The 22,128-nt window shown below is 57.5% G+C and overlaps 2 protein-coding genes and 1 long non-coding RNA gene across 3 annotated transcripts in view; 1 reads left to right on the top strand and 2 right to left on the bottom strand.

Annotated features, from left to right (window-relative positions):
• The window catches only part of MROH2A (maestro heat like repeat family member 2A), a 43,713-nt gene extending 29,362 nt beyond the window's left edge, over positions 1-14,351 (bottom strand). Inside the window, exons 1-16 of the mRNA XM_037524256.1 lie at positions 14,276-14,351; positions 13,483-13,578; positions 13,084-13,265; positions 10,464-10,595; positions 10,096-10,258; positions 9,607-9,705; positions 8,882-9,033; positions 8,269-8,412; positions 7,542-7,634; positions 7,222-7,300; positions 6,986-7,099; positions 4,698-4,774; positions 3,914-4,033; positions 3,407-3,517; positions 1,591-1,738; positions 534-574 (exon numbers count right to left, since the gene is read on the bottom strand). Coding sequence (XP_037380153.1) covers positions 534-574; positions 1,591-1,738; positions 3,407-3,517; positions 3,914-4,033; positions 4,698-4,774; positions 6,986-7,099; positions 7,222-7,300; positions 7,542-7,634; positions 8,269-8,412; positions 8,882-9,033; positions 9,607-9,705; positions 10,096-10,258; positions 10,464-10,595; positions 13,084-13,265; positions 13,483-13,578; positions 14,276-14,351 — 1,827 coding nt within the window. The remainder of the gene's footprint in view (positions 1-533; positions 575-1,590; positions 1,739-3,406; positions 3,518-3,913; positions 4,034-4,697; positions 4,775-6,985; positions 7,100-7,221; positions 7,301-7,541; positions 7,635-8,268; positions 8,413-8,881; positions 9,034-9,606; positions 9,706-10,095; positions 10,259-10,463; positions 10,596-13,083; positions 13,266-13,482; positions 13,579-14,275) is intronic.
• A 646-nt stretch (positions 14,352-14,997) lies between these two features.
• On the top strand, positions 14,998-20,617 carry LOC129146669 (uncharacterized). The gene is made up of 3 exons (XR_008553687.1): positions 14,998-15,173; positions 16,446-16,550; positions 20,582-20,617. It is a non-coding gene; the product is annotated as an uncharacterized LOC129146669 (long non-coding RNA).
• Positions 16,279-22,128, bottom strand: part of LOC119256323 (UDP-glucuronosyltransferase 1A8-like) — a 110,748-nt gene continuing 104,898 nt past the window's right edge. Inside the window, 4 exon segments of the mRNA XM_054700175.1 lie at positions 16,279-16,691; positions 17,337-17,556; positions 17,834-17,921; positions 18,476-18,607. Coding sequence (XP_054556150.1) covers positions 16,394-16,691; positions 17,337-17,556; positions 17,834-17,921; positions 18,476-18,607 — 738 coding nt within the window. The 3' untranslated portion in view covers positions 16,279-16,393.

Here is a 22,128-nt window from a genome sequence, read left to right as displayed (position 1 = left end):
CTCCAGTGGGGCTGTGCCTGGGGCTGGGCAGCCTGGGCACCTCACTCCCCAACTTGGGGCCTTGTCTTTTCTTATAAAGGGACAAGGTGGGTGGTTTTCAAACAGAGCTCTGAAGACTCCAGGGTTGGAGAGCGTCACCGTAGAGGACGTTCCAGAGGGGAGGAGGTAAGACTAGGGGTAAGACCTTGGGCCCCCCACTTTTCTGTGGAGCACGGATTTAGACCCAGGGTCAACTCAAGGAGGTTGGGGCAGGGCACTGAGCCACCTGTGGGGCAGGCAGGCCATTGGTGTCTTGGGGATGCTCGGGGGTCTCCCAAATGCGGAGCAGAGGAACCTGGGAGCAGGTCCTCGCCAGGTCCCCGGGCGTCTGAGCACACTGCCCCTGCTGCATCCGCCCCAGAGGGACACAAAAAGCTCTGTGCTACCAGTGTCCTGCTCCCCCCTTGCTCCGGGGACTCTGGGGATCAGGAGTGCAAGGGAGAGGCCCTGCTGTCGTCTTGCCAGGGAGGGGCACTGCCCAGGTGGGCACTCACCAGCAGACGGGCCAGCAGCTTCTGCGGCGCAGGCAGGTCCACTGGGGAAGAAGGAGATGCCACCTCCCGAGCTGCCCCCGCCCCGTGCCAGGACCCGCCCCAAGAGAGGCTGTGACCTGGAAGGGGCTTCCCCAGCACCACCCCCCATCGCCCCGTGGAGAGTGGGTGCACACAGGGATCCTCCAGGAAGAACCCCTCTTCCTGACCTTCCCTGGGGGTGGGGGGGGGCCGTGTTATGGGCTGGGGCCTCGAGGGTGCTGATTTCAGGGCACGCCCAACTTGCAGGGGCACCAGGCCCCGCCAGGCAATGTTTGTGCCCCACTGGGACCCTTGGCTGTGTTGAGAGGACGGTGTTACACGCACGCCCACCTCCCTCGCCTGTGCCTGCGCTCTCCCGTCTCCCTCCCTCTCCCCCCCACCCTACAGGCTCTGGGGGACAGGTAAACCCACCGTACTTGGACCGGTGAGCAAGGAATGGCCGGGGCTGCCGAGAAGCTGGGGAGGGCACCGGGGATGGGCGGGAGAGGCCTCTGTCCCGCGCTGGGGTAGGGCATGAGGCAGACCCGGGGCCCAGCTGGCTGCTCAAACGCAGAGAGCAGGTCGGCCTTTGCCGTCCTGGACCCTGCAGGTGCCTCCAGCGCCAGCCCTGACGGCCCACGCAGCCCCAGGCCCGCGAGGCAGCCCCCTTGAAACAGCGCTGTCACCCCAAAGGAGGCTTAGTCACTCCTGAGGGACCCCGGTGGGGTGGTTTACAGAGGACTGGGCGGCACCTCCACCGCTCCACCAGCTACCTCCCAGGGGCCCGGAAGGTCGTGCCTGGCCAGAGGCCGGCCACGTCCCCGGCAGGCCGGGATCCAGACTGGGGGTTCGAGCCAGCAGTGGGGACACAAGGACCCAGCTGCCAGGAGGCACTTGCAGGATTTTAACCCCTCCTCAGATGTGGCAAGGGTGGCCTGGGTCCTGGCTGCTCCCCAGGACACCCCCCGAGAAGGGAAGGGAGGGGGAACGGGCCGCCCACCTGCCCAGCCCAGAGAGCCTCCGCAGGGCTGCGGCCCACCCTGTCTGCTCCTGCCGGGCGCGGGGTCCTCCGCGTCCTTGCTGTGGAGCTGGCGCTCCGCCAGGTTTGTGAGGCTGATGCAGATGGGGGTCAATGCCTCTGTGTAATCTGTCTCCATGATGTAGCACAGGAGCCTCACCCAAAAGTCCTGGGATGTGGGGGACAGGATTAGCCTCCCCCTCAGGTGTCGGCCTCCCTGATTCCTCCAGACCAAGCTCGACCCACCCATGGCCCTAGCCCCGAAAGCCCTGCCTGTCAGGACCACCCAAGGACACCCAGAGGATACAGCCAAGGGAGTAGCTAGTCCTGCCACCCAACCCAAGTCTCTGCTGGCTTCACCCACACACATCATCACGTCTCCTGGACTCAGTGCCTGCCCCTGGCCCCCATCCCTAGGGGTGGACACTGGCAGGTGACCAGCCGGGCTGGCCAACGGTTGCACTGTTTGTGTGTCAGCTTGGCTGGGCGAGGGAACCCGGCCTTCAAGCACACACTGATCTAGATGCGGCTGTGAAGGTATTTTGACCACGTGGTGAAAGGCCATCAGCTGTAAAGGAAGTCAGCCCCATAACCTGGCAGGGAAGGGAGTCATCCTACCAGGTGAAAGGGCTTAGAGCAAACTGAGGTTTCCCTGAAGAAGACATGACACCCCAAGATGGCTGCACCAGCGCCTGCTGCTTTTCCCGCAGACACCCTCGCAGGCGTTGGGTGCTCGCCCCTGGGCTGCAACAGGCCGTGCTTGGATATCCATCAAGCTGTGTGCGCCTCCCCCTGGCTCTGCTCTCTGGAGATGGCCGACAATCCCAATGCTCTTCCAAGTCACCCCCCATCCCCTGTCCTTGGACTATCACTGAACACCCCAGCTAATCCTGCCCCCTTTAGTTCCACCCTCACCCCTAGGAGTTTGGGAGAGGCTCCTGTGTTCCAACAAACATGTGCAGGTGCTGGAACTTTTCTAGCCACCAGGACTAGACTCCCTGCCACTCGGTTCCCCCAGAGACAAAGGCACTTCAATCCCAGATGCACCGTTTATCAGCTCCTGCTCTTGAGTAAATGAATGAGTCCCCTTGAGCCTGGGTTTCCTTGTCTACAAAAGCAGGGTAACAGTAAGAGACCCTACCTCAGGGATTGTTGGGCTAATTGAATGACACGCTACCTGTTGTCATCCTGGAACGGTACCCGTCAGATGCAGGAGTTGAGTGTAGCTGCTATTCTCAGTGTGTCCATGATTAAGACAAGCTGCTGCTGCTTGGGGACCCTCTAGCCCAGGCCCCCCTTAATGGACAATGACCCCACCTCCTGTGGTCGCAGTAAATTTTTCCTATCTTATTGCTGTGTCATGTGTTGCGGCAACTAAAACTGGACACATTCATTTCCCCGAAAGCCTGTGAACTACTTGGGGTTACACTAAGCCCTTCCAGTATATGCCTCCATGTCTTTCACAGAGTAGGAATTCACTGATTATGAAATTAAAACATTGAAATAATTCCTTTTTGGACACACACCTGGACTGAAGGGCTTTCAAGGTAATGGACACATCTAAGGCAATAAGTCAATGGATATTGAGGCCTACTACACCCCAGCATCTCAGGTGCTAAGTGCCCGTTAAGGACTCAGCTCTGCAACCTTATTGCAAAGGCTCAGAGCTCAGGTGACTGGAGGACTCAGCCCCCAGCTATCCCAGGTAGTGGGAACAGGTTGTAGGGGGAAGCACTGGTGCAGAATGCTGGGTGTGTACCACGCCCCCCGTGAGTACAGACATGAGCCGTCAGCTCCAGCATGCCAGCCAGTGGGCAGGTGGGTGGGGCTCACTCACGCTGGTCACCCCACTGCCAGAGGAGGTGATGACCCTCACGGTGTCCATGGTGACTTTGTGGACCATCTTCTCCTCCAAGTCCCTCTGACAGAAACTCTCCCGACGATTTGTCTGGAAGACAGAGTTGAGGAGTCCCCACTCGGGGGCTGGCAAGGGGCTCACTGGGATCTTGGGTGTGGTCTCCTCACTGCCCATGGGGCTGGACACCCAGATTCTGGGTCTCCAATGCTCAGAGCTGTGCGTGGGTTTCTGTGTCTGCTTGCTCCTGCCTGCAGCTCACCATGTCTGGGTACGGGTGTCCTGGGCATGTACGCGGCAGGTAACTGGTGTCCTGGGCATGTACACTGCAGGTAACTGTGTCCTGGGCATGTACACGGCAAGCAACTGCTCTCCTGGTGTACTCACATGCAGGTTCAAGCACGGAGCTCTAAGAACCATCCCCTCTCAATGCTTTGGAAACCACTTCCCAAGTCCAGCTGCCGGGGGTCTGCTATCAGGGCCACTCACCAGCTTGTAGGTGGACTGGGTCAGCTGCATGGACACATACTTCAGGCCCCAGCCTTTGATCCTGTCCTGGAAGCCAGACAGCGCCAGCTGGCCAATGATGCGGAGTATGGCCATCCTCACCTAAGTGGACAAGGAGGGCCGTGCTGGGCAGGCTGCCAGGCCCTGGGTGGGACCTGGAATTAACACTCCACTCTGTGACATGAGACAGCTAGGAATTGGGGTGCTCTGGGATGCAAGGTGTTTAGGGGACACCTGGCTACTGCCCACTCTGTGCACCACCCCATGTCTCATCTAGGAAGCCCCTCAGCAACATGCCCACCCACCCACCCAGGAGCCTCATCAGAGTCCGTCAGTGACACAGAGCACGTCCCGTCTGTGTAGCTGAGCTGTCCCCAGCAGCCCTGCGGGAGATACTGGACTCTTACCAGGATGGGGTAAGACACTAGGTGGGGTGACAGAAAACAAGGGGAGCCCTCATCCCTGACAGCCTTCTAGGTCTTGAGGGCAGCTCTGCCTGAATATCCGGCCCTCTCACCCCCATGGCCCAACTACAGCCCCCAGGGCCAGCCCAGAGTCACAACCACACCCAGGGTGGCTGCAGGGACCCTGTGGTGCTCGCTGTGTTGGGGGGTGGAGGGTGTCTTCCTCAGGGTCTCGCGGTGGGGACGGGGAGTGGGGGGGCTCCACCCTCAGGGCAAGATGGGGGTGCTGGGAGGGTTCCCCAACACCCCTGTGCTTCCCCAATGGCACCCCAGGGCACCCCTCGCGGCCTCGGCCCTGGTACCTTGGACCGGGTGTCAGAGAGGGTGTTCTTGACCACCCGGATGGCCAAGTAGATGGTCCTGATGTTCATCCTGGGTTCTGAAAGAGGAAACCCAGCCTGAAGGGCCACCGGCCTCAGCACTGGGCAGCGAGGAGAGGCAGAGCCGGGCGCGGACTCAGGGTTCTGCCGGAGCAGAGGGAGGTGCACAAATAAGCCCCTGCCCTCTGGGCAGTCCCGGCTCCCCCTCCCGCGGTGGCTGTCCCTGTCAGGCCTCCAACGCGCCACTACACACTTCCCTGAGAAGCGCCCTCAGCTGACGCGCAGCAGCACCCTCTCAGCCCCCACCACCTCACCCCTGCACCCCCCACCCACACCGAGGCCCCTGAGTGGGGGTGGGGCCTCGTGTTTAAGCCTTGCTCCTTTGGCCTTTGCGCTGTGCGTCTCTTCTGAACCCCGTTGGACGCTCCTGAAATGTGGGTCTCCACTTCAGCTGGGGTCACTGCGCCAGACACGCAAAGCTGCAGGGCACAGCTGTGAGATCCTGGGATCCAGGCCACCTGCATTCAACCCCGGCTCCACCACAGTCCAGCTGTGTGACCAGGGGTGGATTCCTAGCCCCGCTGGGCCTCAGTGTCCCTACCTGTACACTGCAGACAATAAAAGTACCTCCCTGAGAGCAGATACGAGCAGCTGTGAGCTAACAGCCCTGTCTCACAGGTAGTGCCCCCTGTTTGGTAGCTGTGGAGCCAGTGACCAGGCACCCGGTGAAGGAGGAAGATTAGGGCAAAGAGCCAAGAGAAGGTTCTGGAGAGGTCCATTATGGGTGCAGTTAGACTGAGGCGCTTAGGATGATGCTGTGCTCAGGGCTAGATGTTACCAGAAGTCAAAGCTGGCGGCAGAGAGGAAATGAGGATGAGGCACGGGTGGTGGGAAAGCGGGCACAGGGGAAAACATCACAATTTAAGTTTTATCTCCCAAGTGGTAGCATTTTTCAGATCATAAAAATGGTATTTGCTCACTACAATGTTAAAATAAACGATTGCCACTTTCAACAGTTTGGGTGTGTCCTAAACCCACGTGTGCACAAATAAGCACCTAGTACTTTCACGTAGCCACGGTGATGCTCATACCCCATGCGTTTCGTTACACAGGACACGGAGAGGGCAGAGTTCCATGAATAAATGCAGATGAGAACGCCCTTGCTGGCTGTAGAATATTCCAGTAGCTGACATACTGACATCGCTTCCACCAATTCCCTGTTGTTTCTAATGTTTCATTTGATGCACAACAGCATCGCAATCGTCTTTGTTTACCTACCTTTGGACAATTACTTCCTGCAGACAACTGACAAGTTGGATGGTTGGGCTGGGTTTGGGTCACTGTCCAACTGAGCACCCAGAAAGATTTCTCAGCCAAACCCCCACCGATGATGGAGAAGGAGCTGGTTCCCCGTCAGTCTAGACCTGGCAACCATTAGCAACAAACAGCCTGCAGCCTAAATCCAACCCAAAACCTGTTCATGTAAATAAAGCATTACTGGGACACTGGACTGTGCCTTTCATGATTCCTTTCGCTCCACTGTGGCAGGCCCCGGGAGCTGTCGCAGACGCTGCGGGACCTGCAAAGTCGAAAGTATTTATACTCTGCCGTTTTACAGCAAGATGGCTAAGTCGGCCCTACCGTTAGCTTTATCGCCTCTGCCCATCAGGCCGGTAACAGGATCTCACTGCTGCCTGAATTTGCATTTGTTTAAGTATTGCACTTGAAGGTGGAGTTTAATGTAGATGGTCCTTCATCTACGGCTGCCAGACTCTGCACCGCACCAGGGCGCCCAGCTGAAGGACAGTGCAGGGTGGGCCAAGCTCTCCTCACCCAGCCACGGGCCTGCAAGGCAGCACGCTGCAGGCAGGGGGCGCCATGAGCACCGCCTGAGCTAGTGCCTTCCTTGGTCATCATTTGCCTTGATAGCAAGACCTGGTCTAGACTTTGGACTTAGAGATTTAGAATCAGGGGTTTAGACAAAGCTTGGGTGGGTGGGACTAGGGTTCTACCTGCATTGTGTATGCAGGCCTGAGCCTTGGGGGGTTAGAGGTAGGATGCAGATGAACAGTTTGAAATTCAGACTCAAGTAGAAGCTGGGGTTCAGGCTTTAAGGTAGGGCTGACGCGGTGAGGGTGGGGCACAAGGCTGGGGAAGTTCAAGGTTGAGAGCCGGACTCCTTGGCCCTGCAGTGGTGTCTGTCAAAGAGGAGATGTCGTGGGTCCAGAGCCGCCTCCCCGCGAGCCAGCCTGCCGTGTGCCCTTGCTCACCTTCTGCGCTCACCACCGCCCTGATCAGGGTCAAGGTCCCCACGCGGACAGCCTCCTTGCTCATCTCCATCTGGCTGAGGAAGAACTTCATCAGCTCCTTGGGGTAGGAGCGGGCTGCAGGGGGAAGGTCAGCTTTAGTGTGCCCGCCGCACGCGCCAGAGCAGCTGGGGAAGCAGCCGGGCCCGTGCCAGGGGGTGAGGCCCCGCGGGCTCCCAGCAGCCTTGAGGGCACCTCACCCAGGGCTATGAAGCAGTGGACGATTTCTGTCAGGTTTTGGCTGCTATACTGCTGCTGGGCAGGGGCCTTGGCACACACCTGGGGAGAGGGGTGAGCAGGGCGGGTGCATGAGATCGGAGCCAGGCAGAGGATGCCCGCCTGACCGTGCCCTGGCTGCACACACGGGAACCACGGCTTCAGGCCCCAGAGGATACAGCTGGCACAGGGCCTCCAGCTCCTTCTGGCTCCCCCTTTGCCCTGGCCCACCATGACCCCTCCCACAGCCAGCTTCCTGCTGACCCACCCTGAGACTGCCATGCCCAGCCCAGCCTGGCCTCACCTGAACATGCAGTTCTGTGAAAATGGTATGGAGCTGCATTTGGGGTACAGGGGTGTTGGTGATGACAGACACTTCCAGGATCTGCCTCAAGACCTGTGACAGATGAACCAATGGTGGCAGGTGACCCTCTCCCCACTCAGGGCCAAACTGCAGGCCCTGACAGCTCCTCAAGGAGCAATGACCAGCAGCAGCAGCTGGTCCCCCGACTGGCTTCCTTTTAAGAGGAAAAGATATGGAGAGACTCAGGGAGAAGGCAGGGGCCTGAGAGAACTGGCGCGATGCTGCCAGAAGCAAAGCAACACCTGGGGCCACCAGAGGTTATTGGGCAAATTGGCTTCTTCTCAAAAGCCCCCATGGCCCTGACCTCACCTTGATGTTGGACTTCCGGCCTCCAGAGCCAGGAGAGAATAAATTTCTGTTGTTTTAAGTCCCCTACCCAGGGACTTACCAAGACCCCTGGAAACTGATACCCCGGCCACCACTTTCTCGTGGCCTCCAAGATCTTTGGCATTCCATCCCTTCCACCAGAAACAGAAATGTTCATTTCTGACAAGCTCTGGCAGTGCCAGGAACTATGGCCCCTTGTGAGGCACAGAAGTCAGATCTGCTGTCAGATGTCAGGATATCTAACATTTCCACCCACACCCAGAAGACATCCCCGGGACAATGGGGAACCCCAAATTTCCCAAACCTCCCGCCCCGGGGTCGTCGGTGCGGGGCCTCGCACCTGAGTGATGAAAAGGGCCTCCAGGCTGCCCTGGTACTCGGCCAGCAGCAGAGGGATGTAGTCATACACCTGCTCCCGCAGGTCGTCGTTGGGCAGGAGGAGGTTCAGCATGGGCTTCAGGGACTTGATGACCCCCAGCTTCACCTGCCGCAGGAACAGGGACTGTTGACCCCTTGGTGCAGGCCCCACCCCCGCACCCCAATGTCCATCCCCAGTGGCTAGTGCAACTTCCAGGACACGTACAGTGAGGACCTTGGCAGTGGTGGCGCCAGCGGGGCCAGACGTCCCCTGTGAGTCCAGCTCTGTCACCTACGGGACCTTGGGCATGCACTCAACTGCTTTGGGCCTCAGTTTCTTCATAGCACAGAGTTGGTGTGGAAATAGCCCGCGGGTAAAACACCCAGAGAGCCTCTCATGCCAGTTACATTGACCCAGGGCTAGGACTATGGCCTTCTGGGGCTACAGGGCCTGGGGTTCAAGAACCTAAGCTTCCAACTCCACTATCTTCTTGGGGTTCCAGGAATGAAGCTGGACCTCGTGGTATCTCGGCCTCGCCATAGAGCAGAGACCTGTGACCTGGGGGGTACCGCACTCCCCCAGATGTGCCCCTCACCTCAGGGTTGTGGTTCCTCAGCCACACGGTCACAAAATAGCGGTACATTGGGAACAGCTTCACAGCAAACTGGTCCTCAGTCATCACGGGGTACACGCTGTCTTCCAGATGCTTCAGGTAAAACTGCACCGTCTCACAGAATGTCTCCATGGCTACCAGCATGGTGGGGGGAGGGGATATGACGTGAGCCCCAGAGGGGCAGGAACAAGACAAATATTCCAAGGCCACCTTCCCAGAGGGAGAACTCACACAACTCCCTAGCTAGCAGCTGCCTGCGATGGCCAGGAACTTGCTGAAAAATCCCCATCTGCCTCCCTCCCTCTTGATCCTTCCAGGCTCCCTACAAACCCCTAATTTTTACCCTGATACCTGTGTGTGAAAGACTCCCCAGACCCCACCTCTTGGGGTTGAACTGCCCACACCGAGACCAGTGTAGAAACATTTCCCTGGTCTCCCACTCCTTTGAATCCCACCACCCTTCTCTGGTCTTCTCCCGAAATGCTTCGCTGCACAACCCGCTAAAGTGAGCCACAGTGACAGCCCTGGTTCAGCCATCTATTCCCCCAGAGAGCCAATCAGAGGCCTCACAGAGAAGGAGATTGAGCATAGGTTGGGGAATAAATGAATACCCCACCCCTTGTTCAAAAACCCCTCCATTTTTAACTCCACTTCCACCTCCAGCTCCTTGATCGGGCTGGACCTGCAGGCCCAAGCAGCACACCTACCGCCACAGATCACCTGCCGCATCTTGGCCTCATTGGCGAGTCTCAGCATGGTGAATATGGTAGCCAGGGTGATGCCCATGTACGGCATGAACTCAAACACTGTGGGGCGAGGGGAGAGGACATGGGAAGTAGGGTGAGAGGTAGAGGGTGACCCCATAGCAAACACCTCCAGCCCCTCCACAGCTGACATGCCATCACCCCAAGGAGGCCCCACAGAAATGAGGTGCCCTCCCTGCACCCTCGTCGCAACCGGCACCACAGAGCTTCACGCCCGTCAGCTAACTGTGACACCCACGTCCTCGCTGACTTGTTCACGTTCCTTTGCAAGGGCGGGGACCCCACACGGCCAGGCACCCACCCAACACCTGCACGGAGCAGGACTCGGCGTGTGGGGGACGGGAAGAGAGTGGGGAGAGGAGATGGAGACCAGGAGGGAGCACCCCGTCTGCCTGAAGGGCCCAGAGACAGGGGAGGGGCCCCGGTCCCTACCGTTGCCGTTGGCCAGCTTCGCCAGGGTGACAATGACAAATTCGTCACAGAGGTCGAGGGGCTTGAGGTGGTGCTGCAGCTCATACATGACCATGCTGAAGTGGTTTCGCGACAGGGCCACCAGGGTGTCGCTGGCCACCTCTGCCCTCACGTAGCCGTCCACCTGCGGGACGACCGGGGGGCCCCCATCTGCAAGGTCTGGCAAAACCCGCCTGCCCTGCGGCCGCTCGGGTCTGCCGGCTCCCTGGGGCTCACAGCCTGCTCTCGCCAGAGGAGGTGGCTGGCAAGGGCCTTGGGCATCCCGGCCAGGCCAAACCACAGCCCACCCCTGGGTTGAGGGCCACGGATGGAGCCCAGGACGCGGCTACCTCCAGGCTCTCCCTCATCTCCTCGGAGGCAATGGCCACCAGCCTCTGGACGCACTGCTCCTCCAGCTCGCCCTCCTGCTGGATGATCTCCTGGAGGATGTTGTAAATGTTGACTTTGCGCTGGGTGGAAATCTAGAAAGCAGATGTGGCGGCAGGAAGCTGCTGGACTGGACAGTGGGGTCGGGGATGGACCCAGGCCTGGCCCCACAGTAGTCGACATCTCCATCTCCCAACCCCTCCTGGCAGGGGCACCCACCATCCTCCATCTGCCCCAAGCTCAGACCCCAAGGCTCCACCTGCAATGCCTCATCGCCCCCCACAACCCATGCAGTGGGGCTGCCTGGGTGGCCCCCCGGGCTGTTCTCCCCTCCTTGTTCTAGCCTGGCAGGAACCGCGGGCAAGTGTCAAAGGGTCGGCACAAAAGGTTCTCCCAAACCGGTCCAAAAATGAGGCTTGCCCGCCCTTTCCCTGGCGCGGGGGCATTTGACACCCCTTAATCTGGTTCCTATGGGTCCTTATCGCATATTAAATGACGGATTAGGCCGGGGTTGGATTAGCAGATTGTGCAACCCAGACCCCCGGAGAGGGGTTTAGGTGGGACTCCCGCCAGGCAGGGAGACCAGCCGCCCTGGGATGGGGAACAAGGGTCAGCTTGACTTGTGGCCTCCTCCCTGGGGTGGAAAGGGCACTTCCCGACAGCCCAGCAACCCCAGCAAGTTTGGGGACTTCAAGAAGAGAGGAGTTCCCCTGAAGTACACATTCTACAAGTGGGGCCGGCACAGAGAGACCACCTGGCTTTGCTAGCCTCAGTGTAGAGACAGCGGGGGCGACTGGGGGGGGGGTTCAGCGCCCATCAGAGTCCAGTCCAAGTGGCTCCAGACTGAAGATTCTCCCCCTTTCTGTCCTGCTGTAGTTTTTGATTGCTCACTAGGGAGGCTACCTGGATGCTCTTCCCTAACCCTAACGCTGCAGCTGTGCTGGGATTCCTGGCTCCCTCCACCCCCACCAAGAGCCACCCGCTGGGGAGGCATCACCCGCCGAGGACGCAAACTCTAGGTTTTCAGGACAGCCCGGGGAGCCGTGTGCATGGCCTACGCGCCGCTCCTCCGTCAGCGCGCAAGCCGATCGGTGCCGGGACTAAGCTTCGGAGGATGATCATGGGCACAGACAAGAACTGGACCCTGGCAGAGAGTGGGCGCTGGGTGACGTCCAGGGGACAGCCGGGCCCTGACACCCGGGAGCGTGTCTGGTGGCCTGTGACGTCTCAGTCCCTTTCTCCTGGTGGGCGTGGGCGCGCAGGAGCCGTGACAACGCACAGTCCCCGTCTAGCCACGAAGTGGCTCTGCCATTGGCACGATGCAAGTGAATTTTGTCTGGTAAGGCAGGTAAAGGTCTAAGTAAAATCCTTATTTTAAACTGATTTTAGTGGTTTCTTGACTAACCAAGGGATAAATCAAAGCTCTCCCTTTCGTGTCTGCCTATTACCCTCTGTCACTGCACCGTGCGCCTGTGAGGCCGCGGATTCCTTGTGCTTTCAAAGTCACCCTCTTTCCTGACGTGTGACATCGTGTGTCCTTGCTGACCCCAGAGGGCCTCCCCTCCCAGCTTAAGCAGTTCCGGAGACGTGAGGCACTGGCACTGGGGGCACCACTTTCAGAAACACCAGCCTAAGGAAGCCCCCCCTTCCCTGCTCTCACCCACCTGCCCCATCCCCAGGCCCAGGCCCAGACCGCGGGAAGTCCCCGTGCCCGTGTCCCTGGTGCCCCTCATTACTCTGTTAGTCAAACTGGCCCATCCTGAGCCTGCGCCCTCAGCTCGTTGGTTCCATCCCGTATAAACCACAGGAGACCCCCGGGCCCCGCAGTCCCGCCCTGTCCCCCATCCAGCCCTGGAGCCCCCTCCGCGGCTCTGCAGGGCCTGCCCCAATCCCAATCTGTGCTCGTGGCTTCACAGGCAGTTATCTCCGGGGCTGTTGGCCTCGCCACCCCGAGAGTAAGAAAGCTAGGGTCCTGCAAGTCTGCTATGAAAACCCCTGACGCCCGCACCCCCTCCCGGGGCTGCCATGCAGCTTTCTATAAGCAACACCTTTGCCACCCACCCCCAAAGACTAGACTTGGAGACTCAAACCCGGCAGGTCACAAAGGCCCCGGAACAGCCGCATAAAGTTAGCTGTGAACTGTTACACATGCTGAATCTCAGCGCCCCGGCCCTACTGGACTGTAAACTGGGTGGAGCCCACCATCTGGGCTTGAACCAGCCCTCAGGGCAGCCCTGTCACATGAGGACCCTGTGTGCCCTATTCCTCCCTTCAACCGACATCTCTGCCCAGCTGGACAGTCTCCCTGGCCCCCAGCCTGCCGATCGCTGGGCATGCTTGCCCACCGTGCACACCCCCTGCGCCCCCACTCTGCGTCTTCACACTCAACTCGGGTGCTCTGGGGTGATGCTCCCAAACCCACGGCATCAAACACAGAAGAGCTTTTCAAATCGTGAAGGCCGCTCTGTCCTCACAGAGCAGGAAGCTCCAGCGTGGCCCAGCCACGCCCCACCGCACCCAGCCAGGAGTGTCGGCCCGGGGCCCACAGCCGCAGCACCAGCAGGGGCGTGGCGGACGGCCTACCTTCGGCACCTGCAGGCAGCGGATGAGCGCGTGCATCACCACCGAGGGCTTGGAGGTGGCCTTCTCCGTGATGATGACCGAGGCCAGCGTCTTCCGCATATCGGGGCCTGGTCCCACCATGTCGGTCTTGGCCGACTTGCTGTCCATGATGTCGAGGAGGTTTGTGATTTGCTGGAACATACCTGAGATGAAGGGGCTACTGGTGTGGTGTGGAGGTGACCCAAGAGGTGCCCCGAGTGCCCTGTCCCTCCCGGCACCTGCACAGCCCGGTCCAGCTGAGGTGTGATCGGCCACGGTCCTTCCCACCCACTCCACACGTGGAGAAATCGAGACCCCAATGGGGATGGGCCCTGAGGGGGCTGGTGGCCGAGATGGGGCCAGAAGACTGCGACCTCTTACCGCTGCCCTCCAGCTCCTGTGGCCCCAGGCCCTCTGTTTCCTCTGATGGGTCCTCATTTGAGTTTGTTGCTGCTTCTGCCATCTCTTCCTCAAGCTCTTTTGCGCAACTAAGATTTGTAAAATATTTCTTGCGTAGACACACCCAACAGGACCCCCCACAAGCCTCAACCCGGATCACGGCCTCCCCAAGTGTCAGGGAGTCGTGACTGGTTGTGGCAAAGGTGACCATATCCTGTCTCTCAGCTGGAGAAAGATTGTCCCACCGGCCTTGGCAAGATGCCAACCGCAGGGACGGCGTGCAATGGACTGAGGTCTCACAGCCACGAGGAGGGGCCACCATCAGCCACATGAGCCAGGGAGCTTGCCCAGCCCTGGAACGCGGCCCTGCTGGTGCCTGAGCCACCCGTGCAAGGCCCCTGGGTCGTGCCCAGCTCCTGACCATGCACACGGAGAGGCAATGGGGAAGCTGTGTGGAACCGCCAAGATTGTGGTGATTTGCCACAGAGCGCTGGAGACTGACACACTTAAGATGGGCCCGCCCTCCCTCGCCTCTAGGCTCTGCAGACGTCTAACTAATGACTAGAGGGAAGTCCACCTGGGCCACTCCTGTCGCTCCTCCTTGAAGGTCTGTCCACCTCAGCGCAGAGGTCGAGATGGAAGGGTCGTGTTCCCACATCCTGCTCCTCCTGTCCCAAACGCTCAGGCCCCAGATCCCATCCTGGGCTCTGCATGAGCCTGCGAGCTTTCCCCCCAGGGAGTCTGTTAAAGCGCCAGCCCAAGACCTAACACTGACCTTTTCTCAGAGTCCTCTCTTGGATGGAACAGAAATACACCCCGAGGAGCAGCTCCGCTGTCTGCCTGACACACATCAAGGGTGACCAAACGCTGGCAGGTGGGGTCGGAGGCAAGACAGCCCCTCAGTCGTGACACATGGCGGGCTGCAGGGGGTCACTGGAACCATCACCGTTAGGGCCCAGGCCCTTAGAACCTTGCGTCCAACTGCCTCCCTGACTCCCCCAGAGCTTTGAGGAGCCCCCCCCATCCTGGGGTCAAACCCCACCTCATGTGGTCATCAAAAGTTTCTGTTCCCCACATGTGGTGAAATACGGTAGTGGGGTGATTCACAGCCAAGACCCCTGGGAGTGGGGAGACGGAGGGAGGGCTCGCTGGGACAGGGTGCCTCTTCCCCAGGGGTACTCGCAGGATGGGGAAGGGGTTCCACCAGCAGAATACCTGGGAGATAAAGACCCTCAGGAAACAGGGACCCCATATCCTGAAACACAAATGGGGCCCACAGGATGTCCTGCTCACCCTCAGCTCCACAGTGAGAGTGGGGACCTGCTGCCCCGTGGGGACCTGCTGCCCATGGGGACCTTGCATGTATCACGGGGCCACAGAGCAGGACTCGGAGCCGCTGAGCTCCAAGACCGCTAGTAAAATACCCGCTCACATGTCACCCGTTCTGCCAAATGGGGCCTCCTCGGTGTCAGCTTGGACTCCTCTGTCACAGGAGCCCCGGCCCTCAGGAGGCCTGGGGTGTTCACCCGGAAGCACCTAACTCGCAACACAGACCCTGGCCAGCGCCCCGCGGGCCGGGGAACGTGAGGCCCTTCACTCCCTTGAGGTCCTGCTCCTCCCATCGCCCTCCAGTCATCACAGCGCCTGCCATTTGGTTTGCTGCGGAATCAGAGGTGCCCACCCCTTAAATAATAAACTCCCCTGGGAAGAGACGGCCTCTGGCTGAGAGTGGTCGCTGGGCCAGGAGGCCAAAGACCCAGTCTGGTAGCTTCCAAATGACCTAATAGGTGAAGAGGTGCTGATGGGGAGTCAGACGTGGGCGAATCAGCCTTGGTGGCAGGACAAACTGCCGAAAAACGTAATGACAAAGGAGACGCCCAGGAGGACACAGCCCCCGGGAGCCCAGGAGCTCGGCCACAGGCAGGAGCTGGTGTGAAGAGTCTGCGCTCCCAAAGCGCCTCCGGGCTGAGGCTGCAGAAGGCCTGCTTGCTCCGACCTCACCCCGAGGCTACTGGCAGTAGATGAGCTTGGCCTTGCTTTGCCTAAGGGTGGCTGGAATTCCTTCACGGCCATAGTTAAGGACCAGGGAACCCCCAAACCTAGTAGCAGGTTTTATTCTTTGATTTTTATTAGGGTTTCCCACCACCCCATGCGCTCCGACCCCTCCTCCCTCCCGCTTCCCTCTTGACCCCAGAAGCCTGTCTGTCTTTATTAGTGTCTCAGAGTTTTGTGAGAGTTTTGCTTGTCCAGGTGCCTGCTGCGGGAGCCTCCAGTTTGTCCCTGTCCTGCTGACCTGTTAACCGCAGAGCATCCCCTCAAGCCCCTTGGGCACTGCTGAGAGCGTCTGTTTTCCCTCCACGCTTCTCTCCGCTCCAGCGCCGCCTGGCACAGGCTGCAGGCGCCAGTCCTCTCCCAACGCCAGACCGTGCACTGCCCTCGGGACACTCTGCCACGCGTCCCTTCCAGTGCAAGTCACTGCCCCCAAAGGGGGCATCTGTGAGCAGGACCAGGAACCGGGACCTGCGTCACCGGGGCCGGATCCATCACAGCAGCGTCACGCCCTGCAGGGGCCAAAATGCCGTATAGCCTTCACCCCGGGTGGGCACCAGGCCCCCCACACGGACCCCACACGAGCCAGAAAGCACTGCCTGGCAAAGGCAGATCCCGCGCAGTCCCCTTGGGGCTCATGGGAAAAGGCCAAGTGTAGGTCAGGTTAGAGGGACCGCAGGGGACAGCAAACAGACCCAAATAACTTCACCCCGAAGTGGGGCTCGGGGTTAGACTGGTTTATTTTGAAAAGCACTCTGGAGCGGCTAAATTATCACAAAGTCTTTAATAGTCATAAACTCTAGTCAACACTGACGCCGCGGGGTGGGGCACCCCCGGCCCCTTCTCAGTGCGCCTTGGATTTGTGATGCTTCTTCCCTCGCCCTTTCCTCCCACAGCACTTGCGGAAGCAGAAGGCGCAGCTTTTATAGAAGATGAAGGCGGCGGTCAGCACGATGGCCAGGAGGAAGCCCAGCACGTCCAGAGAGTGGTACTGGTACCAGGTGAGGTCGTGGGCCGCCGGCCGCAGGTGGGGCGCCCCCTTGTTCCTCATGACGTACTCCACCCAGAACACCGCCAGGTCCAGGGGCTCCATGGGCCGGTCCTTGTGCAGGCGGGACAGGCGCATGATGTTCTCCTTGTAGCTGAGCAGAGACAGCGAGTGAGCGCCCGCGGCCCCCCGCAGGGGCACCCCACCTCTGCCTGCGTGCACTTAGAGCACCCCTGAATTTCCACACTTGATAAAGAAGTGTGTTCCCATTATAACAGAAGTGAACACACAAGCATGCACACTCGCAAGCGCACACACATGCACACACGCTGTTCATTTCTTCAAAGAAATGGAAAGAAAACCAGAACCGAAATGCTAACTTCAAATTATTTGAAACTTGTGGCTACGTTTCCTTTCAGTTGTGTTTTTGAAAGCAATTTGATAACCCTTTCTTGGTGGTGAGCTGAAGAAATAATTGAAAGAGCATGTCCAAAGTTAGGGGCAGTTTCCCACTCGAAGCAGCAAACCACCCCATCTACACAAAAGGTCATGTTAAGTGTCATCTCCAAGATGGTGACACTCTTGCTAGTCAATGGCTGAAGCAGCGAACACCCAAGTGCCGGGGTTAGCAGGAAGCCGCGTCTACGCAGCAAGTGAAAGCAAAGGGATTGCTGTTTATTTTGGACAGTGTTGACGGCTGAATCACAACCACCCAATCCAAAATGGGTTGGCTGTGTCAACCCACAGCATGGATTCACTAGGAGGTCAAAACAAAGGTGGCGTCTGTCCTCTCTCTTACCTTTTATCATTGATGACGGTTTTTATGGCATTGGCAAAATCGTCAGAAGTCATTTCCAGGACGTTCAAGGAGATGCCAGCCCCCCGGGTCTCCATGCGCTTAGCATTGTCCATCTGATCCCCGAACAAGGGCAGCATCACCATGGGGACGCCGTTGCATATGCCCTCGTAGATGCCGTGGGAGCCCGAGTGCGTGATGAAGGCGCGAGTCTTCGGATGACCTGAGAAAGCAAAACAGGGGCGACCCCAGCGGTCAGTCACCGAGCGTCCCGCCTGGCCTCGTCTGGCGCTGAAAGCACTCTCAGGACTCAGCCTGCCCCGCCTGGCCCTGCCCATGTTTGCAGGAGAAAATGTGGGGTGGCAGACCCCAACCCGCGACAAGCAGCGGCGGGCACGTTGGCCGCCACGTCCTGCAGCGGACCGTCTTCAGAACAGCCTGCCTCGGTGCTTCCCCAGCTGAGCCTCGGGGTGTCCTGCAGGGCAACTCCTCCCACATACCCAGCAGGTCATTCTGGGGCAGCCACTTGACCAGAATGGTGTTCTTGGCGAGGTTCGAGGGCCGCGCTCCAGTGTACCGCCACAGGACCTTGCAGGGACAAAAAGAAGCGCTTACAGGATCTGTGCTGTCTGCTGGGGCAGCCAGAAAGGAGCATCCTCGAAGGAGCTAACCCGGGCAGAGGGGCGGGCAGTGACTAGGTTTCCAGCTACAATTGTATGAGTTTTTCAGAATTCATCGTGTCGGACACTTAGGAATTTGGCCCTTTTCTGCACCTCAAGGGGAAGTTGACTTAACAAGAGGAGTGACTGTGGAATGGTGGAAGCAGAGATAGAAGCAATAAATCTACTGTTCTCAGCAGCAGCTTTTTGCAGGAATGTTCCTTTTTTATACGCAGAAACACCGTGTTCATTAGTCAGCTTTAAAAGTGAATGTCCCGCAATATACGGTGAGTCTCTTAGAGAAAATGAGACTTTCACGTGAAGTGGGCCGTGGGTTAACAGGGTAGCTGAGGGTGAAGTTGAAGGAAGCGTTCTGGGGGAGAGCTGGGAAGCCCAAGTCTACAGAAGCCCAACTGCAAGAGTTCACTTAGACAGCGGAAGCCTGGAATAGCTCCACGTCAAGGAATCAGAACGTCTTCTTACTGTCTGAGGTATTTTGCCCAAAGCATCAGCAATTTCCATGGCATTCTTCTCCGGAATGTCTGAGATCATCGAGCCCAAAGAGAAAACCACGATTCCATGTTCTCCGGAAGCATTGATGTAGGTTTCAAATTCCTAGAGCCAGAAGAGAAACGTCCAGTTAATTTTCCCCTCACATTCTCCGATGACTGTGTGTACCGAGCTCCCAAACAGCTACCTTCCTCTTCAGGCTGTGATGAAAATTGTGTGTGTGGTAAGTGTGTGTGTGGTGAGTGTGTGTTGTGTGTGGTGAGTGTGTGTGTGGTGAGTGTGTGGTTTGTGTGGCAAGAGTATGCATGGTGTGTGTGTGATTGTGTGGTGAGTGTGTGTGTGGTATGTGGTGAATGTGTGGTATGTGGGGAGTATGTAAGGTGAGTGTATGGTGTATGTGGTGAGTGTGTGTCGTGTGTGTGTGGTGAGTTTGTGATGTGTGGGTGGTAAATGTGTGGTAAGTGTGATTGTGTGGTATGTGTAATTATGTGGTGAGTGTGTGGTGAATGTATGGTGTGTGGGGAGTGTGTGTGGTGAACGTGTGGTGTGTGGGGGGAGTGTGATTGTGTGGTGTGTATGATTGTGTGGGGAGTGTGTGGTGAATGTGCGGTGTGGGGAGTGTGTGTGGTGAATGTGTGTGGTATGTGAAGTGAGCGTGTGGTGTGTGTAGTGAGTGTATGTGTGGCGAGTGTGTGTCACGAGTGTGTGTGGTGAGTATGTGAGTGTGTGTGGTGAGTGTGAGATGTGTGTGGTGAGTGTGTCTGGTGAGTGCGTAGTGAGTGTGTGTGTGGTGAGTGTATGTGTGCGAGATTAAGGTCAAACACCAGCTCTGGAAGGACGCAAGAGACAGATACTCAGCAGCAGCAGGAAAACAGTGTGGAACAGGGGAACGTACCCCCAGGAGGAGAGGACGCTCCAGCCCACCCTTGGCAGTCATGTAAGCTCAGCCTCATCTGCCCCAACCTCCAAAGTCAGCTGCAGAGGCCTGTGCAGACACAAGCAGTGCCCACACACAGGGGCCCACCTGCCTGCACCCCAGACCTGCCAGCTTCCAGGACATAATCAGGCATAAGTAGGTCAAGTTTCCCCAACTAGATTATCCCTGATCTAATTAAATTCTTAAGAGTTGCCAAACAGCTTCATGTTTCCAAAGATGCCAAGTGCAAAATGTGATTGTGGCGTGTGCTGTGGTTTTCCTGGGCTCAATCACCACACACACCACACACAGTCACCACACAGTCTCCACACCAGTCCGGGACCCCTTAGATGTGAGATATGGAGACTTCAGACAGGCTCAGCGTGGGAGGGGCGGGGGGGGGGGGTTGCAGAGACTCTGCCACGCTGAGCACGACCAGAAGAGCCAAGTCTAGACAGCCTTCTTCCCAGGTGGCCACTGTCCACGCGGCCCCACCTGTCCCGACTCTTCGGGAGCCTCTGGTTCCCAGGGGCTGATGTGAAAGGCCAGGGACCCAGTGCAGCCTCCCTGAGCACGCTACGTTCGGGCTGTGGCAGACAGTCCCGACGTCCTTCACCCCACTCCACAGTCACCTCCCAGGGGCTCCTGCGCGTCTGTGTCCTGCGCTCACTCACTGAGGCGACCAGCTTCCCAAGCCCCTGGACCTGAGCTCCTCCATGAAACCCCTCTCGCTCTGACCTTGCCTAGAAAAGACGGATCCAGTTTCCCCTCCTTCCAACCCCCACACACCCACTTGGCACCAGGGCGGTGTGCTCACACTACACGGGACCACGGATCATAAACAGCCGAAGTTCAGCAGCAGGACTTGGCAGCGCTTCAGCAGCCCAGAAGCTCACGCGCAGGTCACAGAAGGTCGGCTGCGGGCACTCCGGCAGGGCAGGGTGCAACAATGAAGGTCCCCCCTGGCCAGCAAGGCGCCCCATGAACCTCGCCCTGACTTCACACGCTCTGCAATGATGTTAGCTGCAAAGAGTCGCGAGCCCCCACCTCAACCCCTTACCCCCAAAGTGAGGCCACCCCTGAAATTAAAGCTCCTGTGCCCGTCCATGATGCTGTCGAAGGAGCTCCTGACTTTTGCTATGACTTAGTACTTTCACTTCCAGGTTTTCATTCGGTTTTTCCTTCCCAAGAGTCTGTTCTGTTTCAAGATCCGTGTACAGGGCTCCTCTGGCTCGCTGGAAGCCTCGGCCTTATTCCACCACACTCAGAGCCACCCGCTGACCCCCACTTCCCCACACCGGTCCTGCTCCTCACGCCCAGCCCTTTCTCACTGATCTCCTGTTTCCTCAGACCTAACTCGCCCCTGTACCGTCTCTGAACCTCTAGTGTCCACGAAGATCTCCCTCACGCTGCCAGGGAAATGGCATCGAGCCGGCCTTGGGTTGCATTCCTTGCACTCAAAGCTCAGCTGCCAGCCTCTCTCAGCCGCCTCAAAACTGCCCCCGCCAGCAGGGGGCGATGTCTCCACAGGCGTTCATTGCAGAGGAAAGATTTTCTCTCTAGCCCAGGTTCTGGACTTTCACCTATTGGAAATAAGACACTTCTGCTTGGGGAATGAAAATGGAGATCAGCATTCTTATTTAACACGGGAAAGAAAAAACTAAATGTCAACCGGACCAGCAAGAATCAGGAAAAGGGAAAATGACAAAGAAATTAAAATGGGAGAGTGTAACGAAATCTACCAGTTGTTAAAGGAAGTGCAAATGTGAAAAACTGAATTGAAAGGTACATGCCCCGACGAGGTTAAAAATCCCAGCTGTGTGTTGTTTACAAAGAAAGCAGCTTGAGGACACAGGGGTTCTGGAGAAGACTAAAGAAATGGAAACAGAAACAGCGCTGGGATGTGATAGCAAAATCAAAAAGTGGAATTTATTTTCTAGCTTTAAGTAGGGCTGCTGTCAGCTCCAGTCACAAAGACGGTCTCTCACTTGAGCCTGCAGCACCCCACATGGAATCACTACAATACACGTCTACAAACTTAGAGGGGGGAAAGTTATCAACAAACGACATCAAAAAATATCAAAAACTAATGCTAAACATAATGCAAAATGATGAAAGAAAAATCAATTTCCATTCAAAGGAGGAGAAAGACATGATTTTTGCTTTCACCAACATGGCTAAACTGTAGAGATTCTAGTGAATTTCATCAGACTGATACTTGGCATGGAATTCAGAAGAAAAACTCAAATTTCCTTTGACAGACAACTGCTGGTGAAAAGTAATTAATGGAGAGGTGGCGGAATCGTAAGTAGATGCCCAGTTAGCAACAGCCATGGGAAAATATCACATTCCTGGTAGGTGAAAAAGTGTGAAATACTTAAGGAAGGATGAATGGGAAATGGACTGAACAAAGAAACTACAAAGTATTTGATCTTTGTTAAGGGACAGTCTTAAGAAGCAACAAAAACAACAGCAACAAAAACCCTGGAATACAAGTTTCATGTCCACCCCAGGGAACGAGATCAGATCAGTGATGGACAACCTGTGGCACATAAAACCATGAATACTGCAGAGCAGATAAAAAAAATTCATGGGATGCTTCAACTGGAGCAATAGGCACAATATATTGATAAGGGAGGAATGAAGATATATTATTACCTCACTTCATGAAAGACGCAACCAGGTATTCTACACGTGTACATAGGCCTGT

The sequence above is a fragment of the Talpa occidentalis genome, unplaced genomic scaffold (genome assembly GCF_014898055.3).
Source record: "Talpa occidentalis isolate TD23 unplaced genomic scaffold, MPIMG_talOcc4v2.1 talOcc4.3, whole genome shotgun sequence".
Classification (NCBI taxonomy): domain Eukaryota; kingdom Metazoa; phylum Chordata; class Mammalia; order Eulipotyphla; family Talpidae; genus Talpa; species Talpa occidentalis.
The sequence above is the reverse complement of the archived record's forward strand: the minus strand, read 5'-3'. Positions and strand labels throughout refer to the sequence as shown.